Source organism: Tamandua tetradactyla, chromosome 13, assembly GCF_023851605.1.
Source record: "Tamandua tetradactyla isolate mTamTet1 chromosome 13, mTamTet1.pri, whole genome shotgun sequence".
NCBI lineage: Eukaryota > Metazoa > Chordata > Mammalia > Pilosa > Myrmecophagidae > Tamandua > Tamandua tetradactyla.
The window spans coordinates 57,436,723-57,460,269 of NC_135339.1; the positions used below are offsets into that span (position 1 = coordinate 57,436,723).

General features: G+C 40.0%; 1 protein-coding gene across 4 annotated transcripts in view; it reads right to left on the reverse strand.

The window, feature by feature from the left end:
• The window catches only part of BLNK (B cell linker), an 83,129-nt gene that overhangs the window by 44,240 nt on the left and 15,342 nt on the right, over window positions 1-23,547 (reverse strand). For 2 of the 4 annotated variants that reach the window (XM_077125596.1, XM_077125594.1), the window contains exons 2-3: window positions 6,218-6,283; window positions 2,664-2,713 (exon numbers count right to left, since the gene is read on the reverse strand). In XM_077125596.1, the coding sequence (XP_076981711.1) occupies window positions 2,664-2,713; window positions 6,218-6,283 (116 nt within the window). Of the gene's footprint in view, window positions 1-2,663; window positions 2,714-4,549; window positions 5,627-6,217; window positions 6,284-23,547 lie in introns of those variants that run through there. The other 2 variants (XM_077125595.1, XM_077125593.1) reach the window with 2 other exon arrangements.

The following is a 23,547-nucleotide window of genomic DNA, read 5'->3' on the forward strand; positions in this document are numbered from 1 at the left end:
CATTGAGGGGTGCTCCCCATGATGGCATCTCTGACACACAGCCTCAGTTGCAGTCCTGCCCCTGCCCTACCCATTTCTCCCTTTACAGGGTGGTAGTGGAATGCAAGGAACAAGTCCCCAACTCCCACAGTGGGAAGACTACAGCAGACAGGTAGGCAGGAAGGAAGGAAGGGAGGAAGGAAGGAAGAGAAGGATAAGCAGGACGTCCAGCTGCAGTGGTGGGGACAGACACAGGGAAGGAACAGAAAGAAAGCAGAAACCACAGAGGCTGAGCAGGAGGCAGCAAGTAGACAGTCCCACCTGGTCTGGCAATTGAGAGGAGAAAGGGGTGCCGTCAATGTGGGGAGATGAGGCACAGCTCTGAATTGTCTGGAAGAAGTGTTTTGAGTCTAAGTACTTCACATCTTAGAAATTCCCTTTGTCTGCATTTTATCTACCTTTTGCAGACTTCTGTGTGTGTATGTGCAGAAATGGGGGACATGGTCCTAGCTCTGACATTACCTGACTGTGTGACCTTGAGCAGTCACATTGCCTTACTGTTCTCCAGTTTATATCCCTAGAAGGCGAGGCTTGCATTGGTAGCTTTCGGGACTTTTGCAGTTGTAAAATACCTTTGAGGTCAGATTCCATTCCTCCCCTCTTAGTTCCACAGGGCAGGACTGATGTCCAGTATCACTCTCCCAAGGTCAGCTTTGCTGATAACACTAGGGTAGAGTGCAAATGAGGGGATAGAAAATCAAGTAAATGCTGGCTTTACTAAGGACACCAGGATAGGGGTAAAAGTAGTTTCACTTCTGTAGTGGATCGGGGATTGTCTATGCATACCCTATGCCTCTGTGGTGGGCATTTACCCAAGAATGCCTGTCTAAGGACCCTCCTTTGCTCTGGAGTCTTTTCATGCAAGTGGGCCTTTGCTACCCCTGGATTTCCAGGCAGAAATAATCAGTTTGCCTGAAGAGATCAGGCAGCTGCCTATATAAACCCTCTGACCTCACTGGATGACATCAGTTGTGAAAGGAGAAGGTGGATCTCCTGGGACATCTCAGCAACCCCTAGATATCAGGCCCCGAGAGTACAAAGAGGGAGGCTTGTTCAGTTCTGACACTTCAGGGGTTTCTGGAGTAACCAGCGGGGCTTCTGCAGTGACCCCAGCAGACTTGGGGTACAATGGCGGGCCCACCCAGAGCCAGTCCTCAGGCTGCAAAGATGCAGGTGCCCAGGAGGGTGTTCAACTAATGAAAGCTCAGGAACTAGGATGCAAGTTCTGCTGGTAACTTCAGAGGCTGTGGCGCCATCAGAATAATGAGAAATGTCCTAGAAGAGGATAGAAATCTCTGCTTGGGTCAAAGCGAGGAAGGGTAGAATGGAAGCCTGGGTAGGTTTGTCGCTTAGGGGTCGCGGGAACCTTGCACAGGTCACTTAATTTCCCTGAGATCCTTTTCTTCATCTGAAAAATGGAGATAATTTCTATATAATGGTGCAATGGGAAGATTAAATAAGATAATATCCTTAAAGACTTTAACATCATACCCAGAACAGAGTAAATGCCCAACACATTGGATCACTTCCCTTCCAGCAGCAATTGGCCACCTTCCGGGGGTGATGCACTCTGCTGTCAGAGCTCTTTCTGTGGCCTTGTTCTTGTAGCTGGAAAGAATCCCCAAGGTTCAGCGGAAACAGCTGGAAATGTTCCTGGGCGTAAGTTGGGAGCAGGGGTTGCCAAGAGGATGCAGGGGGTGATAGTGGTTTTGCAAAAAGGACAGTTTCATTTCATCAGTGCCCAGGAGAGACCTGACTATCTGATTTATTGAAATCTTGGTCAGTGGCAGAAAAAAGAAAATAAAATCATTATTGCCATTTAAGGCTTGTTTTTAGCTGTTGTCCTCGTAAAGGAAGAGTCTTCAGTGATGTCTATAGCTCTGTGGTTTTCACCGAGGGCTCTACAGAGCTGGCCGTGTTCAGGAAATCTTTATACTTAATGCCAGCAAGAAGAGATTTCGGACCTGTCCTCTTAAGGTATCTCTCCTAGGAAAGGAAAATGTATTGGATATTTTACTTTACTCGTCACTGCCATATACCCTACCCATCTCAAATTAACCTTTCTCCCCTGCTCAAGTGGATCCTAGTTGGATTGTGGTTGCAGAATTAAATTTAGGGAGGATAGAGTAACCATCATGCCATCAATAATGTATTCTCCTCCACTCTTCATCATCCCTAAAGTATCTGTTTAAATAGACTCTATCTAGGATGTCTTTTTTTCTATACTCCCTTTGAGTATCCTTCCTCCCCATCCTCCACTTCAGATTATATTATGTCATGCTGCTGTTATCACACGGAATTATAATGACTTTTCACCTCATCTATTTTCCTTTCTGGACTATAAATCCTGTGATCTTATGTGCCTGGCATATGGAAGATCCCTAAAATAAGTTTGATAGATACATGGATAGAAGGATGGAAGGATGGAAGAATGGAAGGATGGATGGATGGAGTACTGCATCTCCAGTTTAGTCAAATGCAATACCTAATAGATTTGCTTATTCTTAAAATTAGGATGGGCACTTGTTTTCAAATGAGAACTTATTTCCCTTTTCAACAAATAAATATGAGCATTTAAATGAGTCAAGCGTAAGTTAATGTATCTTAGAAACACTCTTTCTTACCTGAAGCATAGTCCCTTTGGGGAACACTTGGAGGTGCTTTGACTTTCAGCCTGTAGATAATAACCATTAAACAAATGGTTAGAGAATAGGACAACAGGTGTCATGATAGAAGCTGATATAAAGATAACAGGTTGATGACTAATAGAATAATAGCTTATTTGGGGCACATCACATTTAAAGACAATAATGGTGAAGCCATTAACTCAGGGAGTTCCCACCTCTCCCCAACTCCCAGTGCACAAAGCGGCTGCCACATAGCGAAGGCCAAGACTGGCAGTAAAAGGCTGCACAAGGTCAGGGTACCATGAAGCACTGAGGTCAGAGGTTCAAGGACGATGTGGTGATTGGGTGATAGGAGCAGGAGAGAAGAAGAACTATATTTTAATGGTTTGCAAATCTTTAAATAACAGAAGAAAATTAGCTAGAATGAGCACTTCAGTTATAAATTGGGCTGAAATTATTTTTTGCACCATTGGAAAAAAAATTACTGAGCAATGTGCAGTGAATATTTCAAGATTGGGGACTGTGACATTTAGTTTATTTAGAAGTCCAACAGTTTCAAGCACCTTCCAAACTACTTTTAACACATCAAGTGTGCTGAATATTCAAAGTCTTTCTTAACTCATTAAAAGAAGAAAAATTTTAAAAATTTAAAAATTTTTTAAAATTACATTTTTAAAAAGTATTCTAATTTTTAGACTTTTCATAAGTTCTAATATCTACCTTTCCATTATTTGAAATAGGCAAGGTTTATAGAACATTATTAATCTTAATAATAGTTTATGTATTTTAAATAACAAAATAAATCTATATATTTTCAGTAATTTAACTCTTTAAAATATCATTTTAAATTATTTCCTTAATGAAATTTATAAATTATAAATAAAACCAATATCAAGTAACATTTACCAGAACTTCATATCCTTTTATAGAAGCATTTATTACATTTATCTATGAAATAAAATAATCATTTCATACAAAATACATTTCATTTCTTGCAAAAGAAAAGTATCCCAAAACTCATGTTTTGTTATAAAAAAAAAATCCCCTACAAACCATAAAAATAATAAAACCTATAATTTTTCAAAAATAAAAGATTTGTACTTGTGTAGCAATTCTGCTCTTTGTCACCCTAAAGGCTCTCATACCATTTTATTCAATCCTTGTAGCAAACCATCAGGGTGTGCTGGGAAAATGTTACCCTTATTCCTATGATGAGGCCCAGAGAGAGATTGCACAAGGTATTGCAGGGAAAAAAAAATGAAAAAACTGGATATGGTGCAAGGCCTGTTCAAGGACCAGGAAAGCTAAACAAAACAAACAACAAAACCCACAAACCAGCTACTATATTGCCATCGTTTTGTGAAAGAAATTGCATTTTAAATGGGGTTTTAAAATGGTATTTTAATATTTCTAAATGTAGGGAGGTTATAATCTCAGAATAAAGGATTCACTTAAGGAAGGACTGTTGGCCACTGAGCACCGACAGGGACTAGAGGCCAGGGTTTGGATCTTGCTTGCAGCCTGCAGCTGCACAGCGAACTCTAATACTTCAAGGTTCTTATTTTCTCACTTGGCCACAGACCAGCGAGGACTCCGTCACAGTCTTATGTAAAAGAACCAGGGTGCTCGACCGTGCTTCCTCCTTTCAAGGTAGCACCTGCTGCATGGTTTCGAGCGAGAGCTTCACTGCACCTCATTTTGAACCAAAGGGTCATTAAGTTCTCCCAGAATAATGACTATGGCCGCCACATTTTCCCAACCAAGCTGGAAAAAAACATGGCTTGTCAAGTAAAAGCACTTTTGGGGACAATGGACAGAATGTTTGAAATGGAAACTGTCCAAGAAAACTCTTGATCTATGGTTACTGTAAGATGATGACTTACCATGGAATTGAGGGACATTTTGTACAAAAGCTCCATATCATTGAGGAAGCTGGTGTATCGTAAAATTGGCAACTATGGGATTCTAGATCGATTGATCTAGAATTTACAGTCATTGTTACAATCAACAGCAGTGTTCCCTCATTTGAATGGGATTCTATGCGTATCAGAAATAACATCAAAATAAAAGTAATTGCACACCTCTCCCAGTTATATCCCAGAACAAAAAGACAAAAGTCTTTCTAAGATGACCACTATCCCACAAGCAGGGGCACATTTTCACTATTTTATGATGATCGCGTACACTAAGTGAAACTCCTTTATATTTTTTACATATTCTAGTCTAACATCACTACCCAAAGTGACTTCTTAATTATAAATTTACTTAAGATAAAAAAATGAAAATACTCTGTGCTGAAGGCATGGAGAAAATGAACTCTTTGGTGATACAAAATGTTTTAGGGAAATTTGGTGATAGTAATCAAAATTTTAAGGGCATACAACTTTTCATCCAGAAATTTCATTTCAGGAATTTAGCTTACTTGGGTATTGAAAGTGTGTAGCATATTTATCACGGTATTATTTGTGACAGTTAAGCGAAAAAAAAATTAGATTTCTATTATCAAAGTGCCTTCCAAAGCTATGGTACCAATTTGAATCTCCACCCTCCTTAAAAATGCCCACCAATATAAAATTGGTTAAATAGGCCATAATGCATTTACAGCAGACTATTAATCGTGAGTTCAAAAAGGAATATAGTTTTTTTTTACAAAGATAAAAACGCCCATGATACAGCATTAAGTAAAGCAAACCAACAAAGCAAACTAGCAGAACAGTCTGTATAAGATGATACCATCCATGAAGAGAAGGTTTATGTGTATTGGTATGTACTATATCTGTGTCAGTGTGTGTGTGTGTAAATATATATATGCCAAACTCATGATAATATCTGTTTGGGAAGAGTGGGTTAGGGTGGAGGTATGGGGAAACGAGAGGTTTTTACTTCATATAATTCTCAACTCTTTAATTTTTTTTTACCTGGTGAATATGTATTATGTTTCACTAAAAAGAAAAAAAAGAAAAAAGAAAAGAAGCAAACAAAATTCTTACAAAATATTACATCGCTTTTCCTCTTACATTTTGAGTAACAAATGCAGATATGTACATTTCTATTTTCTTTTTTAAAAAAAGGCTTAAGAGGTTTTTGGTGTATAGGACATTTGAGATTCAAGCTTTTCTTCTCCAAGTATCAGCAGAAAATACCACTTTAAGGCAATAGTTGAGAGAACAGAAATCAAAATAGAGCAAACAGCCTGGCACTGTAGAAGCTAAGGACTCTGTTCCTGTAACTTATTTGGATTTTTCCAGGCATGTCCTGGTGGCCCGTAGCTTAATATTTATAGAAGCTGATTTTTCTGCTTTGATGTTCTCTGGGCACCTTGAATAAGCATCCCTCACCTTTCCTGCGGGAGAGGGAAAGGCACAGTGCCCCGGGCACCCCCCCACTCACTCGCCTGTGGTTAACCGGCAGGGACTCAGTCATGAGTGAGAGAGCGTTACAGGCCAAAGATCTTGTAACTCCTCACTCGGGTAACAGAACTTTCTATTCTTCCACTTAGCACTGGTTGACATATTAAAATGGTTTCTATAGTGCCCTGATGTTTAACTTACTTTTTGATTTTGTTCATTATTCCACCTTCGTTGTGCTTGATATCATGGACCATCTTTTGAAGTTGCCTGTAAGAAACAAAATTAAACATGAAATATTAGTAATTATTATACAGTTACGTTATATAACTAGGATGATTTTTTTAAACACTTCTTGAATATAAAATAGAGTGTATTATATTTGATTACGTTGACATCTGTTACTTCAGATGGAAAGAGAAAGCATGGCTGACTGTATAAGGAATGTGGTCCCTGGGCTGTGTCCCATCTGTTGAGCTGTCTGGGCCAGCCTCAGGCTGTGAAGGCAGGAATTCTACCTCACAGATCATCTGTGCTCAGGAGACACGTGAGGCAGAGGTGTCAGTCAGTAGAAGGAGATTACTCTGATTTTAAGGCAGCCATTTAAATTTAGTGGGGAACTAAATGTTAAAGACATTTTTTCAATTGAAAGCTACTTTAGTTAAGTGGCTAGGGTCATCCCATAGAATAACCTAATAAACAACATAAGGGGTAAAAATAAGAAAGACTCAGGAGAGAGAGAAGGAGATGGAGAGGGAGAGAAGGTGGGAAAGGGGGTCAGGGAGGAGGGAGATAGGAGAGGGGAGGAAGGAGAGGAATTTTGGATTTTTCCAGGCATGTCCTGGTGGCCCTTAGCTTAATATTTATAGAAGCTGATTTTTCTGCTTTGATGTTCTCTGGGCACCTTGGATAAATATCCCTCACCTTTCCTGCGGGAGAGGGAAAGGTACAGTGCCCCGCACTGGTCCATAACTTAAGGACAGAACAGGTGTGTAGGAAAACTCCGGGAGAACTCCCTAGTAGTCTCTAAATTCCAAACACTTTTTCATTCCATTTCCAGTCCTTAACATAAACCTATTTTGTGCTCAAAGTTCTTGGAACTGGCTGATGTCCCACGCAATCAAATGAGCCTAAATCAGAAATTGGTACCAGGAATGAGATTATGCATACAACCATCAGCACAGTCTGGAATGGACGGCTAACAGCGTATGTGCCTTGATGACACAGCTATGAAGCTATGTAAGTCTCTTAGATAAGTGCGTACCAAAGATGAAGCTTTTGAGATTTAGCAGCTCCTACCTTAGAATAATTTAATAGGGAAAAGGATGCAAAATGTAGGGCAGATGGCCACTTCTCATAGCATTGGGCAGTTTGCAGTGAGAAAGGGTTGTTCTCTGGTTCTAGGTTGCTTTATGAGAGAAAATCTGGCTGATTGTAGCCACCCTTTGAAATCACTGAACACCAGACCCAGTCATGTCAACTTAATGCTTTGTTATGCCAGGTTTCTCTTGTCAAAGTTAATTATTTGCTGGCAAAGTCAGAGACGGTGACAACTGAAATGCAGATATTGGGAGGACCCAGAGGAGCTGGCAATTCCCTGCTCCCTGGTCTCTTCCCCAGTACTTCCTCCCATGTCCCCATTCCCAAAATATGAAGTTGTCTTACAGTATGACAAAGCCCCTGAAATTAGGGGTGTAAGGTAGAAGAAGCCCAGAAATAATCATTCTTCTGTTCTACTACAACCTAGAAATCAGGATTTAAGAGATGATTTTGATTACTGAATCATTATATAGACATTCCTTTCTGCTTTCTGGTATATTGGAGTAGACAGAAGGAAATTCCTGGAATTTCTAAATTGTAATCCAGCTGCCTTGAATCTCTGATAATGATTGTATAGCCCTTATCTTCTGCCCCTGTGATTGTAAAAACCTTGGGACTAACTTTCATTTGTACCCAGTTATCCAGTAATCACTAAAGACGGCCCCTAATGTTTATTAATGAAGGGTCTTGGGTCTGCCCAGAACTAACCCTTCCCAAGTTCAAAGTTATTTTTGATGACTGAGACTGGATCTAATCAAAGTGGAACTGCTGGACATGTGCAGTAGCTTAGACTTTAACCTACAAGTCACCTATATCTTCTTCCACCATTTTCTTACATATGTTCTGTGACTAAGCATGTGATCAACCTGTGCATCCCCAGTAATCAGATCCCCTCTAATTACATCACCTGGGGCCACTGTGCTCATTATCCTGAACTCTGCCCATATTTTCTCTTTTAAAACTATCCAAATTACCACAGTTCAGGAAGACAGATTTTGGGCCACTAGGCCATCTGCTCTCCTGCTACTTGCCTAGTAATAAACTCTTTCTCTCTTTGAAACCCCGGCATGCCAGGAATTGGTTATGGAGCATGTTGGGCAAAAGAATCCATGGCCTTTGTCCATTAAAACTACTCCAGTGCTAAATTCCCAGTCCAGCCTCGAGGAATCTACTATGAAAAGGAGGACAGTTGGGAGGCAAGGTGTACTTTTGCCAAGCTATTGGGCCTGGTGGGAGCAGTCCTTGGCTCTCAGTGCTACTCTTAGAGGAGGATATCATAGTCCAGATTCTGCAGGCATCTTATCAGAGAAATATCCAGAAAACCTCAAACTCAACATGGCAGGGAATTTTGGCTCCTCAAGTAGCCTTGTGATTTGAACTCAAAGAATGGAAAAGCCCAAAAGGTAAATTCCTGCAATGCTAGAGCCCCCATCACTTGGTCAGATTTGCCAGCCAAGGAACTCACTTCACTGTGAATGAAGTCAGATGACAGTTGGACAACCATGAAGTTCTCTGTTCCTATCAGAGGCCTCACTGTTCATCACTGACTGTCCTTGGAGCATCCACATTACAAGGATAGATGCTACCCAGAAGGACAAAATATAGGCGGAAATTAGGTTGCAAGACTTTTTTAAATCTCTGCTAGGTAGAAACTGGAAAAACTGTCATGCAAAAGCTATAAAGAAAATGATTAATGAATCTGACTATATAAATATTTGAAATAATAAGCACACAATCAAAATACAAATGCCATCCTGGAAGAAACATTTGTAACATGTAATAGTAACATTAAACATTTTCTTGATTTATAAAGAACTCTTATAACTCAGTAAAATAAGATGAACAATTTAATAGAAAAATGAGCAAATGATATGAACAAATAGCTAATAGAAAAGAAATGCAAGTGGCCAATAGATCAATGATTTAAAGAAATCTAAATTGAAACAATAATGAGATATCATGTTCTACCTATCAGATTGGCAAAGATTAACAAGTGTAATAATATCCAGGGCTGGTGAGGGTGCAAGACTACAGATATTCTTGGGAATGTGAATTGTTGCAATTGCTTTCTGTCAAAAAAGTTAAAACATCTATACTTATTGACCCCGCAATTCCACTGCTGGGAATTTGTGAATTGTCCCAAAACTTTGCCATTGATGTTTATTGCAGTATTATGGACTGCATGGACCCAATCCTCCCTGCCTCTGCCCCAAAGCAGCTGGAAACAACCTAAATCCAGTCAATAAAAGGGAACTGGTTAAATAAATTTTGATAGAGCCATAAAATGGAATACCACAGACCCTTAAAAAAATATAAAAAGAAAGAAACTTGGATCTGTATTGCTGATACAGAAAAATCCCCAGGAGATATTAAGTTTAAAATAAAAGGAGGAAGAAGAAAGAAAAAGAGGAAAGGATGGAAAATGCAGAACAATGTGTATAGTTGGGGAGAAGAAAAACATACATACATTTGTTCTTGTACATGCATAATTTTTTACAGGTTATGCAAAAAGTTTGTTAAAAGGTGGTTTTCAAAACCAATGGCGTCCCTTTGTACAAATTAAATACAGGTGCTCCTTTTGTCTGGGTGGACCCTGCTCTGTGTCAGAGCGTTCAACCTGCAAACAGAGCAAGGCTGGATTTTAGCCCCCGCTTGTTCCCATAGCTGGGCACCCTCATACAGGGACAGCCCAACCAACTGCAGGGTGAAGACCTGGCGTCTGGGAGTGCGCTTGATAGGTGTTTCAACAGGAAGGAGAGGAAATGCAAACTCAACTCGATTAAAGGAGTTTTACTGTGAGGCTATGCACTGGTGGACTGATGCCTAAGATGGCGACAGCAGTGAGCGGAGAATGGGGCACAGCTTATATAGGATGGTTGAAGGGAAATAGGGAAAGGGAGGTGGTGGGTTTTCTCTATCTAGCTTGGGGGAGGGAAGTTGGCAGGTGTTCATTGGTTGGTTTAGAAGGCGGGGGCTAAGTAGGGAGTTATCCAAGCTTGCAGCTGCTGGGGCTGTAACTGCCCGAGGGCAGATGTTAGATAAGGGGAGTTATAGCAGGAATGCAGCTGCCAGAGGGGGATATAAGGACATTCATTGCAACTGCATGTGGGCTGGGGCAGGTTTGGTTTTGCAAGGGACCTTCTGGAAGTTATGAGTGGGGGAAGTTTCTTGGAATATTTGCTAGGGGGTGATTACATCATGGGGCAAGGGGTTCTGCCTAACAGGGCTTCTACTGTATATAAAAAAGGAGACTTTTACTTTACAATTAACATCTTTCTAGATAATTTTGAATCTTCATAGCATAGGCATGTATAGCTGGTGCTATCTGTATTATATACACATATAGAGAAAAATGTTAACAGGATGGGAGTAAAGGTCCATATACTCTAAAAGCCAACGTGTGGCTTTTCAGTGTCACAGTGGAGCAATTGCTTACAGGAGCTTCTGAGGCTGAGAGGACAGTTCAGCAAAAGAGCTCTGCTTGAGTTGGCCTGTGATGTCCTCCACTTACTCTTAACTTAAGGCTAAATAAGCCAGATATGCTGGTACTCTGCTGCATTTGTTCATGATAGTCTTCTGACAAGAAAATATAAATAAAAGTTTATGCGGTTCTGTCCTGGAAGAGGAGCGTATTTGAATCACCTTTCATGCAGGCCTTTGTTTCGAGAAAACTCTTTGATTGAGGCCTTTAGATAACTTATGAAGCTTGAGCCTAGCATTGTTCTTGGAGAAAATTGTGATTTCCCCATTAACCTGAAATGCAGATTTCTCTGACATTGGGAGCTAAGCCTTCTATTAGGTAATAGGATGGTGATGTATAATTAAACTTAACATAGCTCTATGAGACTCTGTTGACTGGGGTGAGGGGTGACAGCTGGGAAAAATATTTCCTTGGCTTTATGTGGATTTAGAACATCTATGCTGCAAAGTGTGGCTTTTCAGTGTGGCAATGGAGCAATTGCTTAAAGGAGCTTCTGAGGCTGAGAGGACAGTTCAGCAGAGGAGTTCTACTTGGACTGGCCTGGCCTGTTAATGTCCTCTACTCAACTTTTAACTTAAGGCTAAATAAGCCACATATGCTGGTACTCTACTGCATTTGTTCTACTAACTGCTAAAGGTGGGGTGGCATGAGATTTGCTGGGTAGGAAATAGACATTTCTACTCTCAATCATCTTGGGAAAAGGAAGAGTCTCAAATGAGAAATGGGGACTTGGGTATTTTAGGGAGCTCTTTCTCCTTCTGGATCTAAAGATTGTTAAGAGCTTGAGTCCTAAAAAACAAAGACAAACCTAGGGGATTTTCAGCGAGGGGATGCTGCAATTGGGCCCACACCTAAGGCTGGTTTCTGGCCTACTTTCCATAAGGTAATTTGCACCCATTGTCCCTGGCCAAGTAATATCTTGTCAGTAGTTGTGAGGCAGGTTCGATAAGGAAGGAGGGAAGGGGAGGGGACCCTAAGACCCATGACATGAAGTCCTTTTTGGGACATGTACATGTAGCCCCCACAAACCTAGCTCTCACTCAGGTCTGCACCTGGAAAGAACCAAAACAAAATGCATCTCCTTAGTCCCCTATTAGCACAACCAGGGGGGAAAGGGCTCCTCCAAGGCCTTCTAATCCCAACTTCAGAGGGCCCCTCCTCCTTTGGAGAATGCCTGCGCTCATCTTCCTTCAGGCATGTACTTTTGCTATTCATTAGGCTTTTTTTTGTTTTAAGTATTTTTATTGAGATACCTTCACACACATACAGTCCATCCAAAGTAACAATCAGTGGTTCACAATATTATCACATAGTTGTGCATTCATCACTGCGAACATTTTAGAACATCACTCTAAATGGCATGCATGGCAGCATCTGCTGGCTTTCTCATGGCTCTACAAAAGGGACTCTCTGCAAAATGTTTCCTCTTTTAAAGGATTAATGGGTGGAGTCACAACTCCATGGAAGCTATCTGATAAAAAGTTACCACCCACAATTGGGTGGGTCCACACCTCCATGGGACAATTAAAGTGCTCCCAGCCAGCAATATTGAATGAGGATTAAAGTACATGGCTTTTCTGAAGTTCACCACAGATTCAAACCGGCACACTTCCCTATAACCACTTCAATACACCATAAACTAAAAAGGGATGTCTATATAATGCATAAGAACAACCTCCAGGATAACTCTCAACTCTGTTTGGAATCTCTCAATCACTGAAACTTTATTTTATCTCATTTCTCTCTTCCTCTTTTTAGTCAAGAAATCTCTCTCAGTCCCTTGATGCTGGGTCCTGGCTCATCCTGGGAGTTCTGTTCCACATTGCCAGGGATATTTACATCCCTAGGAGTCATAGGGAAGAGAGCAGTGAGTTCACCTACTGAGTTGGCTTAGAGAGAGATGCCATATCTGAGCAACAAAAAAGGTTCTCTGTGGGTGATTCTTAGGCACAATTATGAGTAGGCTTAGCTTCCCCTTTGCAGGAATAAGTTTCATAGGGGAAAATCCCAAGATCAAGGGCTTAACCTATTGAATTGGTTATCCACACTACTTGTGAAAATATCAGGAATTCCCCAGATGGGGAAGTTGAATATTTCCTCCTTTCTCTCCAGTCCCCCAAGGGGACTTTGCAAATATTTTTTTTATTCTCTGCCCAAATTACTCTGGGATGTATTGGGGCATCATACTAACCTGTACAAACCAACAAGCTCTCACTTCCTACTCAAGATTCCATGTAATTTTGGTGTCTGAATAAACTAACCATACAAATTAAATTAGATAATGCACTACCCAAAATATGAATTTTACACCAACTAAGCATCTCTTCCTTTAGTTTCACCCAGAAATTGAAGTTTTTAAATATGGACCATATCATCATTTACCCTGTATTCTGATTTATCTTAGCCCTATCCAGATCAGCTTCATTCATATCTTTAGTCGAAGTCTGATCAATCACTTTTTAACTTTTTAAATGGTTGTTGTATGGAGTGATGCTGACCTCCATAGCTTCAAAGCTCTAAATCTGAGTCTCAGGTGTCACATAAATACCCAAAGTTTCAGGGAACAACCAAGTTATACACAAATAGCTCGGTATCTTAGAATTTAGAAATAACAGTTACAACTCCAGAATAGATGTGACTGCTGTAAGAGCTTAACAACCCAGGACCCTTCATAATAGGCCACAACCCATTAACCCATGCTTCGACTTCAATTCTCTGACTTTGTATATTATAGTCCATATGAGTGAGGCATGATAACATTTGTCTTTTTGTTTCTGACATTTCATTCAGCATACTGTCCTGAGGTTTCATTCACCTAGTTGCCTGCCTCACAACTTCATTCCTTCTTGTAGCCGCTCAGTAGTCCATTGCATGTGTACACCACAATTCTTTCTTCCATTCCTCGGTCATTGTACCTTAGGCCACCTCCATCCATTGTGAGTCAGGAACCTACTGCCATAAACACCGGTATTCAAATGTCCATGTGTGTCCCCACTCTCCGTTCATCTAGGTATATATCTAGCAATGGGGTTGCAGGATCATATAGCACCCACCCCTAGCCTCCCGTGGAATCACCACACTGCCCTAGGGGATGCATCTCTCAGGTTTGCTACCAAGAGTGAATAGGTGCATCTCTTTCTCCACATTTTCTCCAGCTTGTGTTTCTACTTGTTCATTTTTAAACAGTTTTATCCACACCTCGTATAATCCAACCAAAGTAAAAAATCAATGATTCCTGGTATAATCACATAGCCATGACTTTGCCACCATGATCTATATGAAGACATTTCCTTTTCTTCCACAAAGAATCCCATACCTCTCCCACATATCCCTCGTTTGTTGACAGTTAGTTTTGGCATAATGCCTTTGTTACATTCCGTGGAAGCATATGAGATTGTTACTGTTGACTATAGACCTTGGCTTGCACTGATTGTACTTTTTCCTGTATAATATCCCATTTCAACACCTTGCAATGATGACATTCATGCAATGTCCCTCATGCAAAAAATTCTTTTATTTTTACATTTAATCGCCCATGTTGTCCACTTAAGGCCACGTTACAGTTTTGAGCTGTATACTGACAAGTCTTCGAGTTCTGTCCCACAGCTGAGTCAAGAATCTTCACAGAACCAGCCTATGGCTGGAGTTTTGACTTCTCCTAAAATTTCTGGGGCTCTCCAACATCCAGCTGAGAACTCCTGGGGCTCTTTGGCATTGAGCTTATTAAACTATTTGGCTGTACACACTGACTAATCCTTGAATTCTTTCCTGGGAATGAGTCAGGAACCCTGATGGTTCCCCCAGCCCTTGGTGGACATCTCAGTTTCTCTGAGAACCCCTGGGGCTGCGTGGCTTCAGCTGCAGCTTGGCCTCAGCGAGGCTGTAGAGAATCTAGGGAAGGATGTGTTCCATTGGCATGGAGTGGGAAACAGAGGCTGGACAGGCTGGAGTGTGGAATAGAAGAATAAGAGAGAAAACTCTTTTGGGACATCCTTTATGTAGCATCTTGGGGAATTGTCTACGTCACTAACGAATAGAAACTGAGGGGCCCAAGTTTAGATGTGCAGGATTGGTGCCAAGTCATTTTATACTCACCAGTTAGGGAGACTGGGCATACAAATTGCATACATGTGAGAGCTCAACAAAGTACCAGACACACTTCATAGGATCAGTAGCAGAGAGAATGGATGGAATGGGAGACAGAGGGGACCACTGGTCCATTAGACACACACAGAGGGTGTCTAGGGCGAAGTCCTCCAGTTGGTTTTTTCAGACTTTTTTTTTTTTTTTGCATGGGCATGCACTGGGAATCGAACTCGGGTCTCCGGCATGGCAGGCGAGAGCTCTGCCTGCTGAGCCACTGTGGCCTGCCCTCCAGTTTCTTTTAAACCTTCAGGTTATCTAGAATCTGTTTACATATATTCTATGTCAAACCTCTTTCTCCTTCTGAGGAATTATAGTGAATCTCTGAGGTAGAGGTAAAAAAGGGGAAATGAAAGATAAGGAGTGGGGGGGGAACAGTGGGGAGGAAATTTCATCTTTGTAAATGCAGAGCAGATGACGGTGACTCTGGTTGCAAGCTGATTGTAACTGAATGAAGTATCTTTTGCCTAAGTGCTTAATCAGGTTGAAAGGCAAAATGAAGCCGCAGTGACGAGTCCTTTCAGAAGTTTATCAAAAATCACATACAGAGTAATACGGAGCAAGGAGCTGATGATTTTTATGAGAGACCTTGCTATAAATATAGATAAACAAATGTAAAAATATATCTATACTATATAAATATATGGTATACATTTATATATTTTTGCAACTTTGTCATTTGCTCAACTTGATGTTTCTTGCCATTTCTTAATTACTTTTGATTATAAATTATAAGTAAATTGCTCAGGTGTTTCATAAATTTATCTTTTGCTCGAAATATTTTTGTTTCTCTCTCTGCATCTTGTACATACAAATCCTGATGTCAGCAGATTGCCCAGTTATAGCTGCCAAACTTCTGTTACTTTGTAAAACAGTCTTCCCAAAACCAAGAGAATGTGGTGACAGTGCTTCACTCATTTTAAACATTTACATTTTTACCTATTTTTGTATGTAGGTAAAAATAGGTAAGGCATAAAATAATTTCATTTTTATTATCCCTTTCAGAGTTACCTTCCATGGTGGGGAGAAGGATAATAGGAAAATGATGCTATAATTTTTTTAAAGTTGTGAAGACACAGTCATGCTCATGTAACAAAATAAAGTGAACAACGCTTATCTACGTTTTAAACTATACGCATCTTTCAATATTAATATATAATATATAATGTTTAAACAGTATGGCATTTAGGCAATTAAATTGGTGAGCAGGTCATATAACTGATTATAATAATAATTATTACTTGTGTATTTGAAATAAAATTTTATATGATTTGCTGCTATTTATTTTAAATTCAAGCTATAGTTAACAAGAGATTTGTTAATCTGACTGAGTCTGAATCCCAAGAGATTTAGATCTCATCATGTACTGAGAATGGAAAAATCATCATTTGAAAGTTACCACCAGTTTTTTGCCGTCAAAGAAGTGGAAACTTACTTTCGAATCTGATAGCCAGTGGTTCTCAAACTTTAGCTGCATCAGAATCACCTGGAAGGCTAGTGAGACAGCTCACTGGGTCCCACCCCCAGAGTTTCAGATGGGTGGGTCTGTGGTGGGGTCTGAGAATTTGCATTTCTAACAAATTCCCAGGTGGTGCTGATGCTACTGATTAAGAGACCACCTATTCAGTGCCCCTGTGATAGATGCTACCTTTTTCCGATGTGGACTATTAGTTGTACCCAAGAAAAGCAAACACTTGCCTAGGGAAAACTGAAGTCCTCATTAATCTGAGTGCTAAATTTCAGACAAATAAACTGCGTGGTCAGTTTGATAGCATCATATGGGCTGGTGCTTTACTAGGTTATTGCTTCTATATGAGCCTCTTGACTTTTCTGTTTGGATTTAGGCAACTCAATGCCCATTTATTTGCTTATTTTTTTAGTTACGTGCTTTCTTCTTTTTTTTTTATATAGTTTTTTTATTAATTAAAAAAAGAATTAACAAAACAATTAGAAATCATTCCATTCTACATGTACAATCAGTAATTCTTAATAACATCACATAGTTGCATATTCATCATTTCTTAGTACATTTGCATTGATTTAGAAAAAGAAATAAAAAGACAACAGAATAAGAATTAAAACATTAATAGAAAGAAAAAAAAAAAACCCTATACCTCACATGCAGCTTCATTCAGTGTTTTAACATAATTGCATTACAATTGGGTAGTATTGTGCTGTCCATTTCTGAGTTTTTATATCCAGTCCCGTTGTACAGTCTGTATCCCTTCAGCTCCAATTACCCCTTCTCTTTTTTTTTTTTTAATTAACGGAAAAAAAGAAATTAACCCAACATTTAGAAATCATACCATTCTACATATGCAATCAGTAATTCTTAACATCATCACATAGATGCATGATCATCAATTCTTAGTACATTTGCATCGGTTTAGAAGAACTAGCAACATAACCGAAAAAGATATAGAATGTTAATATAGAGACAAAAATAAAAGTAATAATAGTAAAGTCAAAACAAAACAAAACAAAACAAAAACCAATAGCTCAGATGCAGCTTCATTCAGTGTTTTAACAAGATTACTTTACAATTAGGTATTATTGTGCTGTCCATTTTTGAGTTTTTGTATCTAGTCCTGTTGCACAGTCTGTATCCCTTCAACTCCAATTGCCCATTATCTTACCCTGTTTCTACCTCCTGCTGGACTCTGTTACCAATGACATATTCCAAATTTATTCTCGAATGTCTGTTCACATCAGTGGGACCATACAGTATTTGTCCTTTAGTTTTTGGCTAGACTCACTCAGCATAATGTTCTCTAGGTCCATCCATGTTATTACATGCTTCATAAGTTTATCCTGTCTTAAAGCTGCATAGTATTCCATCGTATGTATATACCACAGTTTGTTTAGCCACTCTTCTGTTGATGGAGATTTCGGCTGTTTCCATCTCTTTGCAATTGTAAATAACGCTGCTATAAACATTGGTGTGCAAATGTCCGTTTGTGTCTTTGCCCTTAAGTCCTTTGAGTAGATACCTAGCAATGGTATTGCTGGGTCGTATGGCAATTCTATATTCAGCTTTTTGAGGAACCGCCAAACTGCCTTCCACAGTGGTTGCACCATTTGACATTCCCACCAACAGTGGATAAGTGTGCCTTTTTCTCTGCATCCTCTCCAGCACTTGTCATTTTCTGTTTTGTTGATAATGGTCATTCTGGTGGGTGTGAGATGATATCTCATTGTGGTTTTGATTTGCATTTCTCTAATGGCCAGGGACATTGAGCATCTCTTCATGTGCCTTTTGGCCATTTGTATGTCCTCTTCTGATAGGTGTCTGTTCAAGTCTTTTTCCCATTTTGTAATTGGGTTGGCTGTCTTTTTGTTGTTGAGATGAACAATCTCTTTATAAATTCTGGATACTAGACTTTTATCTGATATATCATTTCCAAATATTGTCTCCCATTGTGTAGGCTGTCTTTCTACTTTCTTGATGAAGTTCTTTGATGCACAAAAGTGTTTAATTTTGAGGAGCTCCCATTTATTTATTTCCTTCTTCAGTGTTCTTGCTTTAGGTTTAAGGTCCATAAAACCGCCTCCGGTTGTAAGATCCATAAGATATCTCCCAACATTTTCCTCTAACTGTTTTATGGTCTTAGACCTAATGTTTAGATCTTTGATCCATTTTGAGTTAACTTTTGTATAGGGTGTGAGAGATGGATCTTCTTTCATTCTTTTGCATATGGATATCCAGTTCTCTAGGCACCATTTATTGAAGAGACTGTTCTGTCCCAGGTGAGTTGGCTTGACTGCCTTATCAAAGATCAAATGTCCATAGATGAGAGGGTCTATATCTGAGCACTCTATTCGATTCCATTGGTCGATATATCTATCTTTATGCCAATACCATGCTGTTTTGACCACTGTGGCTTCATAATATACCTTAAAGTCCAGCATCACTAGACCTCCAGCTTCGTTTTTTTTCCTCAAGATGTTTTTAGCAATTCGGGGCACCCTGCCCTTCCAGATAAATTTGCTTATTGGTTTTTCTATTTCTGAAAAATAAGTTGTTGGGATTTTGATTGGTATTGCATTGAATCTGTAAATCAATTTAGGTAGGATTGACATCTTAACTATATTTAGTCTTTGAATCCATGAACACGGTATGCCCTTCCATCTATTTAGGTCTTCTGTGATTTTTTTTAACAGTTTTTTGTAGTTTTCTTTATATAGGTTTTTTGTCTCTTTAGTTAAATTTATTCCTAGGTATTTTATTCTTTTAGTTGCAATTGTAAATGGGATTCGTTTCTTGATTTCCCCCTCAGCTTGTTCATTACTAGTGCATAGAAATGCTACAGATTTTTGAATGTTGATCTTGTAACCTGCTACTTTGCTGAACTCATTTATTAGCTCTAGTAGTTTTGTTGTGGATTTTTCTGGGTTTTCGACGTATAGTATCATATCATCTGCAAACAGTGATAGTTTTACTTCTTCCTTTCCAATTTTGATGCCTTGTATTTCTTTTTCTTGTCTAATTGCTCTGGCTAGAACCTCCAACACAATGTTGAATAATAGCGGTGATAGTGGACATCCTTGTCTTGTTCCTGATCTTAGGGGGAAAGTTTTCAATTTTTCCCCATTGAGGATGATATTAACTGTGGGTTTTTCATATATTCCCTCTATCATTTTAAGGACGTTCCCTTGTATTCCTATCTTTTGAAGTGTTTTCAACAGGAAAGGATGTTGAATCTTGTCAAATGCCTTCTCTGCATCAATTGAGATGATCATGTGATTTTTCTGCTTTGATTTGTTGATATGGTGTATTACATTAATTGATTTTCTTATGTTGAACCATCCTTGCATACCTGGGATGAATCCTACTTGGTCATGATGTATAATTCTTTTAATGTGTTGTTGGATACGATTTGCTAGAATTTTATTGAGGATTTTTGCATCTATATTCATTAGAGAGATTGGTCTGTAGTTTTCTTTTTTTGTAATATCTTTGCCTGGTTTTGGTATGAGGGTGATGTTGGCTTCATAGAATGAATTAGGTAGTTTTCCCTCCGCTTCGATTTTTTTGAAGAGTTTGAGGAGAATTGGTACTAATTCTTTCTGGAACGTTTGGTAGAATTCACATGTGAAGCCATCTGGTCCTGGACTTTTCTTTTTAGGAAGCTTTTGAATGACTAATTCAATTTCTTTACTTGTGATTGGTTTGTTGAGGTCATCTATGTCTTCTTGAGTCAAAGTTGTTTGTTCATGTCTTTCCAGGAACCCGTCCATTTCATCTAAATTGTTGTATTTATTAGAGTAAAGTTGTTCATAGTATCCTGTTATTACCTCCTTTATTTCTGTGAGGTCAGTAGTTATATCACGTGCTTTCTTCTTGAGCTGTAGTTTGCAAGAGCTGCAGAGCAGAGATGAAGGGACTGCAGGATGAACAGGCCCCTGTGTTGGACGACAATGTGGAAACGGACTGGACCACGCTTGGAACAGAGCTGCATGGCTGGGCCCGTCTTACCATTCCTAATACGGTTTCTAATAGTGAATAATAGAATGTACTGACATTGGGACAAAGACACCAGCACAGCCCTACCAGTCACTCATCCTACAGGGATGTAATCTAGAAACAGGAAGTGAGGGATATGAGGGTGTGGGAGGCAAGCCCTAGCTTGGTGCTCTTATGTTTCCAGTCTGCCTAGGGCCTCATGATTGCTGACCCTTGGATTACAATTTCAGCAGACTTCTAGAAGGATTTCCATAGGGCAGAGGTGAGCTGGCCATTGAACTGGCCTCTAGTTGGGAGCAAAGCAGGGGGACCTGAAGAAGTGCCCAAGACACTGAGCAAAACCTGGCCTAGCAGCAGATGTTGATCATTCACAGTGTTGTCCTTTCCTCCTCTCATCTCCCATATTTCAGTAAGGTCCTTGTTCTAGTTCGCTAGCTGCCGGAATGCAATAAACCAGAAACAGAATGGCTTTTAAAAAGGGGAATTTAATAGGTTGCTAGTTTACAGTTCTAAGGCCAAGAAAATGTTCCAATTAAAACAAGTCTATAGAAATGTCCAATCTAAGGCATCCAGGAAAAGATACCTTGGTTCAAGAAGGCCGAGGAAGTTCAGGGTTTCTCTCTCAAATGAAAAGGCACATGGCGAACACAGTCGGGGCTTCTCTCTCAGTTGGAAGGGCACATGGCGAACACGGCATCATCTGCTAGCTTTTTCTCCTGGCTTCCTGTTTCATGAAGCTCCCAGGAGGTGTTTTCCTTCCTCATCTCCGAAGGTCACTGGTTGGTGGACTCTCTGCTTCGTGGTGCTGCAGCATTCTCTACTCTGTCTGAATCTCATACTCCAAAATGTTTCCTCTTTTATAGGACTCACATAAACCAATCAAGACCCACCCAAATGGGTGGAGACATGTCATCACCTAATCCAGTTAAACAACCACTTTGGACTAAAGCACATCATACAGGGAAATGATCTGATTACAGTTTCAAACATACAGTATTGAACAGGGATTATTCTACTTTATGAAATGGGACCTTGGCTAAAACATGGATTTTCTAGGGGGCATACTTCCCTTCAAACCAGCACAGTCCTGTTATGTGTTAATAAGTCTCTTGCTAGGATTTTGATGAAGTAAGGGAAGAGTCTGTGGCCAAAGGTGGAAAGAGCCCAAGGAAATTCAGTGGGGCCTAGAGGATGCCATCTGTACCATGGTGAGTAGCAAAAAGTAACATGTCCTGTTTTAAAATCGTGGAGTTCCAGGTAAATGAGTGGTGGCTGGTTGTGCATTAAGGTTGCACAGCATTTAATTTTATAACTTTACGATTAAAAATGTAATGCATGTTAATTGTTTCAAAAATTAGAAACTGCTAAAACTGTCCCTCCTAATTTCAGTCCCCACTATTAACATTTAATAGTCTTCCCATTTTTGCTACACGTATGTAATATGTTTATATGTATAGATTTTACATAATTAAGATCATACTTGACATTTTATCATCTGCATTTTCCACTTAGTTTAACTAGAATACTTTCATAAGTGAACATGATTCTGTCTGTCTGTCTTTCTCATGCACATTGTGCACATGCCCAATCTAGTTACCCATCCTTGGACTTTGTTTTGTGAGCCAGTCTTAGCATCTTTCCTCCCTCTGCAAAGTGAGTGGCTTCTAATTAGCTGAAATTCTGCTCTAGGTGAGTATAATAGGAAACAGTGATATCTCAGGACCTTATGCCTAGGGAGGGGAAAGCAAAGGCCAGACCTGACCTGAGGAAACCAGGTGAGCAAGTGCTGTGTAAGAGTAGGTGCTAAGAGCCTCACTGCTGGGGTTCTGGACTGAGAGGGCTGGGCACGAGGCACAGGGAGAGGGGATAACCCCCAGTTCCCTCCTGTGCTTCAAACCCATTCTCTCTTGCAACATCATCTTTTCAAACAGGGTTTTCTAGAGTAGTCTTAAGGCTACTTATATGTTCTCAGTAAAAACTCAAGACTGCTGGGCCCTAAACCATACCAATGAAATAAAAATCCCAGGAGAGGCCCAGGAATATGCTTTTTAACAAATTTTCTAGGACTGGTGATTCTTATGTACACTGAGGAACCATTTTAAAGAGGATCAGGGAAGGCTTAATTTCAAAGAGTAAAAGAGATATCCCAATCTCCAGAGTCTCTTTCCTTGCACCCTATTGCCTGAAATACCTTTAAAGCAAATCTTATTTTTCGCTCCATAATTAGAGACTAAAGCCCTACCTGCTCTCCCCAGGGAAAGTAGCACACTGGCAAACAGGATTTTTAAAGAAGAATCAGCTTGGATGCTGATGACCCAGATTTTTCCCTTCACTTGTGCTCATTTCAATACTCGGCCACAGAGAAGCTTCATGTCTGCCTGACTTCTGTTCCCAGATAGCCTGGCACCAGGGCAGGGACTCTGGACCCAGGAGCCAAACACAAATAGCCCAGCCTTCTTCAATGAGTATTTTATGAATTGAAGTTTAGAGCTTACATCAATGGGCAACCTCTATACATCTTCCCCTTCTTGGAAGAAAAGTTCAACAGCAAAAATAGTTTCTTGACCCTGATTGCACATCAGAATCACTTTAGGAAGCTTTGAATCATCTTGATGCCCAGTACTTAACTGAGACCTTGGAAAGTGGAATAACTGGGTCCCAGGGTAACAGCGATGTGCAGCCAAGGTGGAAACCATGGGAAGCATTTTTGGAATTGGAGACAGATTCACTGGCTGAGTCAGCACAGGGGAAGGAGGACTCCATAGGTTCTGACTGACCCTCAGCAAGACACCTGCAGGCTGAGAACAGCCCAGGAATGTGGAGAACAGGCCAGGTCCAGGAAGACTGAGGTTGGCAGGGCACAGGGCACATGGAGACAGCTGCTCCTAAGTGTTTTGGCCAGATCACCACCGAGTTGTCTAAGAAAAATTCACGACTTACAAAATACCTTCCCATTAATTTTTTGTAAAATACAAGACATGGTTTAAAAGATGATATCATCTGTACAAAATATATTTGTTTAAGTTTAGTAGGGAAAAAAAAAAGGATCAGAAAACACCTTGCCCTCTTTTCAGCTCCTTAGTGCACTTACAGAGAATGGTGAAGAGGCAGGCGTTAGCCTATTTT